The sequence below is a fragment of the Typopeltis vanoorti genome, chromosome 13, assembly GCF_054136105.1.
Source record: "Typopeltis vanoorti isolate ZY-2024b chromosome 13, IOZ_Tvanoo_1.0, whole genome shotgun sequence".
NCBI classification, from domain to species: domain Eukaryota; kingdom Metazoa; phylum Arthropoda; class Arachnida; order Uropygi; family Thelyphonidae; genus Typopeltis; species Typopeltis vanoorti.
The window spans coordinates 14,909,909-14,923,539 of record NC_143561.1 but is presented as its reverse complement, the minus strand read 5'-3'; the positions used below and the strand labels follow the sequence as shown (position 1 = coordinate 14,923,539).

The 13,631-nt window shown below is 36.3% G+C and overlaps 1 protein-coding gene across 3 annotated transcripts in view; it reads left to right on the top strand.

Moving 5' to 3' along the window:
• LOC150099945 (ATP-binding cassette sub-family C member 1-like) overlaps positions 1–13,631 on the top strand; it is a 317,694-nt gene that overhangs the window by 169,143 nt on the left and 134,920 nt on the right. For all 3 annotated transcript variants that reach the window (XM_090403116.1, XM_090403115.1, XM_090403114.1), the window contains exon 17: positions 5,650–5,817. In XM_090403116.1, coding sequence (XP_090259242.1) covers positions 5,650–5,817 — 168 coding nt within the window. The remainder of the gene's footprint in view (positions 1–5,649; positions 5,818–13,631) is intronic.

Here is a 13,631-nt window from a genome sequence, read left to right as displayed (position 1 = left end):
ATTTAAATTTACCATCAATGCAGGATACTTCACATATCCTACCTTAAACGGACATTTGAACAAATATCAAGCATTCTATGCAGATACAATCTCCACTACTTTCAAACCAGCATAAAAGTTATCTTCTTTCCTGCCATCTGTTAAAGATAAGTTCCTCCATTATCCTAACTTGGTGTTTATCAAGTACCCTGTTCATGCCAACTTTGCTATTTTTGGCAGACTGGCCATTCTGCTATGATTAGAATCAAAGACCACTAAGATTACATAAGATTTCTAGAATCAGAGGCTTCAGGCCTTTCTTCTCATGCCATTGACACTAGACATAGTTCATGGGAATCAAAGATGTTACAATATAGTTGATTTAAATTTTATCGTCTATCATATGAGACGTGTGAAACATGTCTGTGTCCTAATATTAATCCGATTGTATGTCTATTTCCAAGTTTTAGGAAGTAATCACCATAACTTGTTTAATTCTTGATTTATATTTTATTTAATTTGTTTTTAATTTAATTTTATTTTATTTTTTTGAATTGCAACTATATCTTGCCTTGTTCCTTGAAACTTTAATAGTGTTGTCTCCTGCTCACTCAGCTGTGACTGAGATAAGTGAAGGTATAAGTCATGTTGTTTGATTTGTTCTTGTGTTAATAGTTTGAATGTTGTAACCAGTGCTTTCTCATGTTGCATTGAGCAAAAAATATAGCACTTGTAAATTATTATTATGAGGGTGCTTTGCTGCTAGTACAATGATAGTTTGTAGAGGCGCTGGAGCAAAGACAAGTTTAACTTATTGGAATATTTTTGAAGAATTATATGCATTTCACTGAAAATTAGCAATGCTTGAGACTTAATGCTTATTAAGTATTAAGGGTGTCAGTAGGTTTGTAATGAATTTTGTGTAATAGTTAATGAAAACAAAATGGTGATAACTAGAATGAGATACATGATTTACCAAGATTTGTTGTTGAGAGTATAATATGTACTGAATATGGCAGGTTTCTTTTGAGAAATTAAGCAACAGAAAGTGGGATATTTTAATCAACTGAAGGGATTTAAATGAAAGTGAAGCATGGGAAGTGAAGAATACCAGATGAAATGCAAAAGGCAGGGTGGGTGTAAAACAGAATAATAGCCAGAAGAGTGTAAATATGAGTGGCGAGAATGTGATTGTGAATACCAGAAATGACTGAAAAAGTAATCTCAAATGCAGAAACAGAAGTGAACCTGACTGAAGCAAGAGGTAGTGACAGCAAGAAGTAGTCATTCCAGTGGAAGAAAGCCTGACTGATGGAGCAGTAGTGGGAACAATTGCTGGTATGCAAGAATAGAAGAATGAATGATTACGATGAGGTGTATAAAGAATGAAATTAGAATGGTGGATACAAATGGAAGAGTGCAAAAAAATAAAATGAAAGTTAGTAGAGAAAAAAAGGAAATAGCAATGACTCTAAAGTAGCACTGTATGGGAATTCTGTTATAACAGGTATGATGGATGAGAGGGTGCACAAAGTATTTTTTTTTTTTAGGACAAAGGATGAACAGGGTAATTGAGGCACTTCAGTGCCTTCTCATATTCTTATGAGAAGTAGTGTGCAAGGGAGTCAATAGTTGTGGTTGGAACAAACAATTTGAGCATAGGGAGAATGTGAGAATTGATAAATGAGAGACAACAGATAGGAAGAGTAAGTAGTTTGTGTATTGCCCAGCTATGACAATAATGAGTTGTGGCAGGGAACAAAGATCTTGAATGGAATGTTATTGGAAATGTATGAAGAGAAAGGAGTGCAGTTTGTGAATGTGTGGAATGAGTTCAAGGGATAACTGGAACTATATGAGTGATGGACTGCATCTGAATGTCTTCAGAGTGAGTCAACTGGGAGGAAATGTAATGAGTGATGCGAACAAGGTATTAGCTGAAGTCAGGGATGATGTAAATGAGCAGGATAGGGGACCAGGTCAGACTGATGTGAATGGATATGAGAACTTAGAACAGGAATGTAAGTTCGATATATATATTTGTTTTATGATGACCCCCACACATGAAAGACCTATCACACTACAGTGCCATGTGTGGGCACAGTGATTAAGGAGAAAAATGTAGCCTGTTGATATGTTTCTTAAACAGTGGGAGATTGTACTTAGTAGGAAAAAACAGCATGGGGAAGACTTTTCCAAAGAACAGAAGTGGATGGAATGACCCCCACACATGAAAGACCTATCACACTACAGTGCCATGTGTGGGCACAGTGATTTAGGAGAAAAATGTAGCCTGTTGATATGTTTCTTAAACAGTGGGAGATTGTACTTAGTAGGAAAAAACAGCATGGGGAAGACTTTTCCAAAGAATAGAAGTGGATGAAATGAAGGAAGGTAATGAGAAGTGAGTTTGATGTGTGTGAAGCTAGACAGTGCATGGATGTTGGCTAGTGAATGCTCTAGTTTTTACATGGTTAGAAGAAAGTTAGTAGCAGTCATTTCCAAGGAGCAATGCCCATGACAGTGCTGAAATAGAGCACCTATTATAGTGACTGAAGAGAGTATGTGAGGGAAGGGTAATCTATCAAGCAGATTGCCTTCTTCTGAATATCATCAAGAATTCTTAGGAAGGTCTTGGATGCTTCACCCCAAATGTGGGATGAAGTATACAGTACTTCAAGGTTGTTGGATCTGAGACTTAAAAGTGTTATGAATTGAGAGGAAGAGAAGTAATGTTAGAACTGAAAAAGAACACCAAGCTTTTTAGAGACCAAGGAGGCATATTTAAGTAATATGCTTGTGTCAGGATAAACTGGATGTGACATTCAACCCAAGAAGAAAAGTTAATCTTGAAAGGAAACTGGAGCATTATCAAAAATTAGAAGGGATGAGGTATGTTGTTTTTTTTTGTAGATAAGGAAGGCTTGAGTTTTTTTTTTTTGTGTTGAAATTCACTAATTTGCCTTTACCTCATTTGAGGTTAGTGTTCAAGTCACTTGTTATGGAAGATCTTGAGAAGAATGAAGAGTACTGTCATCAGTGATGCTGTGAATAGGATTTGAAGTCAGTGAAAGGAGTCATTGGTGTAAAGAAAGAAGAACAAGAGTGGCATTGATTGATGCACAATGAACGATCAGTGAGGAAACTACCAGTCCAGTCTCAGAGTGCAGAAGGGAAGCCATAAGATGGCATCTTGTTTAGAAGACCTTGATGCCACACACAATCAAATGCCTTTTGAAATATTGGGTGATAACATGAATTTCTCCAAATCTTTCCATGACCAGGAAGGAGACTCCAGTGGTAAAGACAGCAATGTGCAGTATAAGCAGAAATTATTACATCACACCTCCAGGGAATCCAAAGACTCGAGGGAGGGCATTCACTCTACAACTTCTCATCTCACCACTCCACCAACCTTCATCATCCAACGCCATCTATCGCTGTCAATCACCACTAGTACTTTCACAGACAATCACAAACATCCATGCCCACGGCAGGATTCAAGCCCACAGCCTTTTGGTTGGAGAGCGGTTATGCTAACCACTTGGCCAACCAGTTCAGCAAATTAGTCAATCAAGCTAAGAAAAATCCTAGTGAGTTCTTTCAGTATGTAGCAAGTAGAAGAAAAGACTATGGAAAGATTATGATAGTTGATGTCACTTACAGATTGGTAACTGATGCAGAAGATATAATAAGAATAGTTCAAATATTCAATGAGTAGTTTATTCAATGAAAAACATGTCAATGTATTTCATCCTCATGAAGACATCATTAGAGGATCTGGAGGAGGATCTGATGGTGAATGAATAGGAGGAATTAAGTGAACGTGATGTTAATAAGGTATATATATGCACTGATATATCACTGCATATCTTGAAGGATTGCTCTATGGAATTGATGGAACCCTTGATACACCTGTTTAACTAGTCTTGCAACAGGATAACTTCCAAAGGAAGTTAGAAAAAAATTATTCCACTTCACAGAGATGGAGGGGGAATAAGACTGAGGCTACTAATTATAGTCCAGTTTGTGTGTTTGTAGCTGTTAATGTGTTAGAGAGGTTGGCAAGGACTAGGATTCAGAAATGGGTTGATAAAAACAGTATTCTTTATGATCGTTAGCATTGGTTTGTAGCAGGAGGTCAAGCTTTAGCAATCTGCGTACAGATTACAACAAGTAGCAAATTCACTGGAAAGGGGAGACACATAGTGTGTGTTTTTCAAATGCCTTTGATAGACTGACATTACAAGCTGGTAGCCAAATTGAAACGGATGGGATTCAGTAGGACTAATTGACTTTCAGATAAGTATCAGCAGATTTTGTATGGAGGAGTGGTATCCCAAAAAAGGAAAGATACTAGTGCAGGGATCTGTTTTGGGACCATTATTGTTTAACTTCTATGTTAATGACATTGGGACTGGCTTAACTAAGAAAGTTTTGAAATCTGTAACAAAGAATATATAAATGATGAAAACAAAAAGGAAGAAAAAAGTAGACTTGCAGTGCTCATCCACAAAGAACATCACATAAATTGACAAGCATCCTCCATGCCTTACTTCAAAAAGAATTACTTCGACAGATTGTTGTTCAAGGAGTCTTCCAAGGTCATTTTCTCAAAAGGGCATACTCAATAAAAACCATGGAATGATCCTTCATGACATTTGGAAATCATTAATTAATATGTGTAATATTCAAGACTTCTCCTATGCCAGCAGTTACATAGTTTACACAACACTGTAGAGACTGCACCTAACATACCTGTTGACACACACACACGGTTAAACTTATTCCAGTCTTTTCAATTTATAGAAATAGTAGCTGTTGGGAAATGTTTTATTGTTGCTTTTTATTTATGTTAGCTAACCTCCTAAAGATGCTGTCTGCCATATAGACAGCAAAACATGTCAAGTGTTAATAATAATAAAAAATTTCTGAGTTAGAACCTAGTTATTTATTATTCATGCAAATCTTCTCATAGCGAATTACCTACAAAAATTTTTTTTTTAAAAAAATAGTAGAAATTGGTCATCCCATTGTAGTGCCAAAGCACACAAGACTAAAAATGGCTCATGCAGATGTAGTCATTGCAAGACCAACCATTTTCAGTTTTTCTATCCATTGAGAATCTCAGATAATTTTCACCACTTCTTCTTCCAAATATACCATAGGTGTCAGTTCTGTTAGTAAGGTTCTGTGAGAAATAAGTCTGTTCTAAATGCTGCCTGTAATCTCCCACAAAAAGCAATAGTGATTTTTGTAGATTTTATTTTATTTTATTTTTTTAACTGCAGGGTTACTTTGATTACCAATAATATATAGGAGAGAGTTGAAAAACTCAAATGTATCACACAGAGAGCATTTAATTTATCATGTTTAGCCTTGACACTATCCCCGTGTGCATATGCACATATACTACATTATTTGACTCACTCCAAGCAAGTTCTGGCAAAGTAAGGTAGATGCTGAGTTGCACTAGCTTGTTTGTCAGGAAAACTCATGCATGACCATCAGGTATAGTTCTGTGTACTATCTAGCAGTGAATGAGTATGAAATCACTTTTCTGCTCAAATAAATGTGGTTCTGTATCCTTACAATAAGTTTAGCATGCTCTTAAAGACTATCATCAGCACTACAATACTGTAATTAATGTTAATAATTTTTATTTAACAGGGAATTAACCTTAGTGGTGGTCAGAAACAACGAGTGAGTCTTGCACGTGCACTTTATCAGAATAATGATGTTTATTTGCTTGATGATCCACTGAGTGCTGTTGATGCACATGTAGCAACTCATCTGTTTGAGAGAGTAATTGGTCCAGATGGTCTCTTAAAGAATAAGGTAAGTTTTTTACTTAAACTTTGAAAATCTGAATTTAAATAATGCATATTAAATTTTAAATAACTGTTTAAAATTGATTATGCATCAGCTTTTATATCAGCTTTATATAATATTTTAGTTTACATCTGAGAATTTTCAAAACTTTGGCTCTTTTCATAACTTTAGTATACATTTCTTTGTCAGCAGGATTCTTATTTTTACTGTGCTCAGCACTATGTGGGTCACTTCCAATCTCAGATCCTCTCTAAACTATTATATTTTTGGACATATCTGAAGACATATCTATATAACTTTTGTTTCATGCATGATGTTTTCTTCACATGAATTTATGTACATTTTTGTTTTAACTTGGTGTCAGTAATAACCAGACCATGTCCTGAGCAGAAATCTAGCAGGTACTTGTTATTATCATGAACTCTACCATTTTCTCCAAACTTATCCAAAACATTTCTGTTTCTTGGATTCATTTCCCGTTTTGCTATATTTTAGGTCTCCTAGAAGAATTTAGTTTTTCTTTATATCAGCTACTATCTCTTTAATGATTGAAAAATTCCTCTACTTCTTCCCAAGTAGATGTTTCTGTGAGACCATAGGTACAATAAGTCTAGTGATCTAATTTCCTGTTTTGAAATTTGTCCACATTCCTTTATTCTAAATTGGTTTTCATTTCAGAAGTTTGTTTTTTATTCAATAAGAAATATGAAGATAAAAAAAGAGGAAGTGTTTATAGGTATATTTCCTTAGCAAATTTATTGGGCCTGGTTGTCCAAGTTGTTAACATACCTGCTCTCCAACTAACAAGCTGCAGGTTCACATCTCACCAGAGGTAATGTTGTTTGCAGTTGCTTTTAGATGGGAGATGATTTCACAGTTTGGTTTGAGAACATCATCCTGTTTATTTTAGGACTGAAAATGGCTTGAAAAAGTTCCATATTATGGGTCTCTGGAGTAGGGTTTCTGAACAATGCAAAAAAATAAATAATTTGATTAAAAAAAAAATTCCTTCAACAGGTTATAAACATACGATGGTTAGGAGGCACTTAAAGGCATTCTCTTAAAGGCAAAATCCCATCAATATCTACTGCCTTATTTTTCCAGGGTATTTTGTATTATGTAGTTCTAAACATTTTGACCTTCCTGATCCCTCTAGAATTAAACCAGATTTTCCAGGATGAAATACATGGAAAAATTTTAATGATAGTTATTATTATTATTTATTATTAAAATACTTAAGGAATTGAACAACGTAGTTAAGGATATAAATTAAATTATACTTTAATAAATACTTTCCGATATTTCGGCAATGTCACGTTGCCATCTTCTAAAGGAACTTGCAAAAAAAGGGCACATGCACGTAGGCACTACAACACAGTAACTGGGAATGAAGGGATGAAGCTATTGTTCTCCTAAAAGTCCTGATGGTGCCTTCTAGCGGGCTAAGTAGGTGTTCTTGGCCATTGAGAGGGAAGCATCAGGACTTTTAGGAGAACAATAGCATCATCCGTTCATTCCCAGTTACTGTGTTGTAGTGCCTACATGCATGTGCCCTTTTTTTGTAAGGTCCTTTAGAAGATGGCAATGTGACGTTGCCGAAATATCGGAAAGTATTTATTAAAGTATAATTTAATCTATATCTTTAACTACGTTGTTCAATTCCTTAAGTGTTTTGATAGTTATTATCATACAAGCATCTCCATGGAGTCAGGAAATTCATTGTGGGATACCAAAACTATCCACAGAATATCTATCAATCATACCTCTTCTTGAACTTTTTGACAGATGAAACACTCACAACTGAGTCAGGCAATGCATTCCATTCATTTACCATTCTCCAGCAAAAAATCTAGTCCTTGCACTCTTACCAAAATTCTGGGGATGTCCTCTTGTTCTTCCACTGCTAGCCAGCTGCTGAAATATTTCTCCTGCATCAATCCTATAAAATCCTTCTAGTAACTTGAATAGTTCTGTCATATGCCCTCTTCTCCACCTATCAACCAACTTCTGCAACCCCACAAACCCAAATCTATCATTCCTTGCACCACTCACCAACTTGTGCTCTTGCCTCTGAATCTTTTCTACTGCTTAATCTCCAAGGAAATTTGGCAACCAGACCTGAGCACAGTAATCCAGATGTGGACATATCAATGCCTTATAAAGAGGAATAATAACTTCTTTATCTCTGCATGTTAGTATGTTCTTCAATAACCAAGTAATCCAATGAGCTATCCTGGACACCTTAGCAATATGCCCTCTGAACTTAAACTCTATCCACCTACACCCCTAAATCCCTAGCCTTATCAGTCTCATGGATTAAAATTCCATCAGTGTGGTACATAGCTTGTAATCTTTTAATCCTCAAATGCATAACTTTTCCACACTGAACTGACATCCATTATCTTTTGTCCTTATTGCCAGCTTATTTAAATCATCCTGCAAGCACTCTACATCAGCTTGATTAATTATTACATTAACCAACTTTCATCATCAGCAAACAACTGAATATCTCCCTTCAAATCATTTTCCATATCATTTATGTACAAATTAAACAGTGCTCCAAGCACCACTGGTCACCTGTTTCATCCTGGAGATTCTGCTCCTCCATACACTACTTCTTTGGTATCTGTCCATGAGCTACTCTCATATTCACATCACCAGTTTAATATCATCCCAGTTTGTTCTAATTTGCATAACAGTATTCCCAAGGGGTAGTCTATCAAATGCCTTTGCAAAATCCATCAGTATCATTTGTGTAGCCATTCCCATTTTCCAACTCAGCTGTCACTCTGTTATAAAAAGTTAATAAATTACTAAGGCAAGACTGATCTTTAACAAACCATGTCCCCCATCCCATAGAGTATCATATTCTTATCCACCCATTCCTGAATTCTGTCTTTAACCAACTTTTACAACCACTTCCAAGATGGTGTTCTGTAATTTCCTACTGCAGTCTTAGAGCCTCCTTTATGCAAAGGAACTATTTTGCTCTCCTTTCACTCCCTAGGGATCTTACCAGAGTTCAAACTTAAATTAAACAGCCAAATAAGGAGCATTGACAATTCTTTGCACATTCACATAATACTCGAGCTGATATTCCATTCAGACCCACAGCAGTATTTGCATTTAAATTCTTCAATATCCTAAGTACATCTGATTCATTAACCTCAATTCTCATCAGTTATTGCTACACAAGATGTAGAAATATAATCACTCAGGTGATACTTTTGAAAAGTGGTCATTCACTAACTCAACTGTTATCTGTTACCTTGCTACTATCAGCATCTATTAAACATGCATACTAAACAAATTAAACAATTCAACTCTATTATGCCATCTGCATTGGTTACTTGACCTCATTTCCATCCAACAAGGTCGTTTCTCCTCCTACTTGCCACAATATGACAGATTTCAGGAAAATCATATTCTGATTCATATTCCTCATGAAATTGCTCTTCACCTTCCTTTATACGTTTTCATAACCTCTTTTTCATCTACAATTTCCATTTGATTTCATTAGTCATCCATTTTGCACCAAATTATTACTGTGAAGAGCCCTCAAGGGAGTTTGGGATTTATTGAGAGAGACCACATTTTATTGAGGATGTGGAAAAGAGGAGAAGGCATCCTTGGAAGCTGAGAGTGAATACCGTCAAGAAGCAGGGGATGAGAGCTCAATTTTTCTCTTGAATGATAATGGACTGCCGTGATATGTGGTGAGTGCAGATACTGTGAACAATTCCATCTACTGAAATCCAGCATGACCATTTCAGAAGTTTTATAAAGGCCAGTCATATCACCCCACTTTCTTCTGTCTACTAGTGTCTGCAGTCCAAAAATCCTTAATCTTTCATCATAATCTGCATTCCATAATCCTGATATCTTTAATCTCCTTTGCATTGTCTCTCTGTGGTAATTCTATCAGAATTACCACAAAAATCAGGGACCAAACAAAAGCACAATAGTCTTTGTGAGGTGTTATCCAAGGCCTTTTAAAGAGGGAAAATGACTTCCTTATCTTTTACATGTTAAAGATACCAAGCAATTTTATAAGCTAGGTTTTTTAATCCTTTTTCCCAAGTAAGTCAAGTTTGCGGCTGCACGTAGTGCAACTCATGGTAAAGGTGGAGCAAGCTCTGATCACTTTCCTTAGAATTTTCCCCTAATGCAAAGCACATTTCCTTTGCGGAAATGTATGATGCTATGCATTAAGGTAATGGTCACTACCCATACCGGTTTCTACCTTTATTGAGGTCTCGTCAGTGGGAGCCAGACCCAAAAAAAAATGCCAAGGGTGAAGTAAATACAGAGCTTATAAATATTTTACCTAAACAAGTTTCCATAAGGTGCTTTGACCTCATTAAATAAAAATCTCAGGATGAGAGTAATATGTAGAAAGTTTTTTACCTTGCGTATATATTATGTTAAAGATATCAAGCAATTTTATAAGCTAGCTTTTTTAATCCTTTTTCCCAAGTAAACAAACAGACAAGTAAGTCAAGTTTGTGGCTGCATGTAGTGCAATACTAGGCAACTACCTTTACCACGAGCAACTACCTTTACCACCTGCGCATAGTGTTGCACTATGCGCAGCCGCAAACTTGACTTACTGGTCTGTTTGCTTACTTGGGAAAAAGGATTAAAAAACCTAGCTTATAAAACTGCTTGGTATCTTTAACATAGTATATACCCGAGGTAAAAAAATTTCTACATATTACTCTCATCCTGAGATTTTTATTTAATGAGGTCAAAGCACCTTGTGGCAACTTGTTTAGGTAAAATATTTATAAGCTCTGTATTACTTCACCCTTGTCATTTTTTAGGTTTGGCTCCCACTGATGAGACCTCAATAAAGGTAGAAACTGGTATGGGTAGTGACCATTACCTTAATGCAAGGAAATGTGCTTTGCATTAGGGGAAAATTCTAAGGAAAGTGATCAGAGCTTGCTCCACCTTTACCACAAGTTGCCTAGTGTTGCACTACGTGCAGCCACAAACTTGCCTTACTTGGGAAAAAGGATTAAAAACCTAGCTTATAAAATTGCTTGGTATCTTTAACATAATATATACCCTAGGTAAAAAAACTTTCTACATATTATCTTTTACATGTCAAGATTCGTTTCAGCATTGTGTTTATTATCTAAGTTGTATTTGCAATCTTTGCTATATGGCCCTTTGAACTTCAACTTACTATCTACTAAAACTCAAATCCTTAGCCTGATCAGTTTATTCTAGCATAATCCTACCAATTAGCCATCCAATGATATTGGATGGCTAATTGGTAGGATCCCCCCCCCCCCCCGTCTAACTGAATGGGAACGTTATTATAGAATGTGAGCAAGTTGTTAAAACATGACCTTCTCCTTAGTAAAACTCATGCTTTTCGTTGTAAAGTATAGATTCTCTGTCAACCAATTTCTGTAAGTGAATCCCATCCAACCAAATGTTGACCACAAGTCCAGAAATGCTGATAGATCGATAGTTGGATACATCAGTCTTTGCACTACTCCTGTGGAATCTTCTCTCTTCTGAGAATCAAATTATATAGACTGGTCAAAGGCCAGTTTGGCCAAATGCCCTTTTTGCATCTGTGTTGATATCCAATCTGTCCCTATTGCTGACTTCTTAATTCAGTTTGTGCATTAGCTCTAGTACCTTTTTTGTTTCAATAATGAAACAAACTGCATGTCTTAACTTAAACAGATCTGATAGTTATATCTGTCCCCTTTGTGGGAACAATTAAACAATAAGAGACAATTCTATAAAGCCCACCTGAGTAGCTAATGTAAGATAACCAAATAAGTTCGATACTTTCCTAACTTATTAAAAAAAATTACATAAATAGATACACAAGCAAAATAAAGTTAGTACTTTTCAAATATACTAATCTTTCCTATCTCTCACAAAGGGAATAGATGTAGACCAACAGATCTGTTTAACTCAGTGTTAGTAAGGTGGGGTGTCACAAACCCCAAAGATTTTAAATTGACTAACTTTTTAACAATGCATGGCAGTGAGTCATGCCTCAGTATAGCTTCCCCTCCCGTAACCTGCTACTCGAAGCCATATACGACAGGCTGTTGCGCGCAAGCAAGTTTAGAGTTAATTTTGTGGATCTGCGTTTCTATTCTGTAAAATTACAGGGTACTTAAACAATATGTAATCTTATATTGATTAAAAAGATGTATTACAGTAATACATATCTTTTTAATCATGGTCAGGACCTTACCACTTTTGTTACATTTTCCCACCTCACCAGCTCCGGGTTAAGTTAGGACAGTGAATATAAAGACATTCTATGAGGAAATGACTTGTATGAAGGACTCATGTCTTGTTTCAATAAACTTTGGTTAGTGTCGTTAGCATGTTCTGCAAGTCTTATATTAAATATCAAAAGACTGTTCAGGCTTCTGATATTTAATATAAGACTTGTTCTTCTAGATGAAAAAAAGCAGATCTTCTAGTTTGTCCAAAATAACCTACAAGAGCAAGGAATGGTAGATGCCTAGATAACTTTTGTAATACATTCTAGTTATTTCTACTTTAAAAACAAATTATATCAACAGAACAGCTATAAGCAATCCTATTTCCCCAACTATTGCCAAATGCTTCATGGAACACTTTCAACACATATTTTTGATAATATTATTGTTACGGGCAACTCCAAGGAGTCCTTGCACTCATCGAGGGAAGCCCTAACATCAGGTCAAGAACAACTATTCGACATTCACAAAGTATCTATCCTACCTTGCCTTGAACACATTCACAGTCATGGCACCCACAACAGACTTTGGCAGCTTATTCCAATCATTCACCACTCTCCAAGTTAAAAAAAAACCTAGCTCTAACACCCTTGATAACCACACTCTTGCCCAACTTCCGTTTATGGACCCTAGTCCTCCCACCACCAGTCCTATTGTAAAAAATATCTTCTGAATTAATCTTATAGAAACCCTTCAGTAATTTGAATGTCTCAATCATATCACCCCTCCTTCGCCTATCGTCCAATTTCTGCAACCCACAAATCTTCAACCTATTTTCATAAGGTTCATTCCACAGACCTGCTATCATCTTGGTCACTCGTCTCTGGATCCTCTCCACCTCCTCCCCATCAAGAAGAAACCCTGGTTCCCAAATCTGGGCACAGTAGTCTAGATGGGGTCTTATCAAAAAGCTCAATACAAAGGAACAATAACCTGTTTGTCTCTGCTTGTTAAAGTATTTTTCTGCAACCAAGTGATTTGATGAGCTGATTTAGCCACTTTTGCAATGTGCCCCTAAACTTCAACTCCCTGGCCTCGTCAATCTCCTGGAGTACGGTTCCTCCAATGTGATATACTACTGCTAATTTTTTCACCGTAAAATGCGTAACCTTACACTTTGCCATATTAAATTGATATCCATTCTCCTTAGCCCAGTCCTTCAAACTATCCAAATCATCTTGCAAAATTTTGACATTCTGTATACTCACTATTGCTCTACCCAACTTTGCATCATCAGCAAACAAATGAACACTTCCTCTCAGATCCTTTCCTATATCATTAATGAACAAACTGAAAAGTATTGGTCCAAGAACAGAACCCTGTGGCACACCACTAGTCACAGGCCGTCTTTTGGACTCTACTCCTGAATAAACCACTATCTGATATTTCTTCACCAACCCTATATCCATCCTCATATGCTGCAGTTTACTGATTAGAATTCCATGTGGTATCCTGTCAAAGGCCTTAGCAAGGTACAGTAGAATCACTGTAAACCCATTACCCTTATCCAGTTCAGCCATCCCTATGTTATAAAACATGAGCAAGTTACTGAGGCAT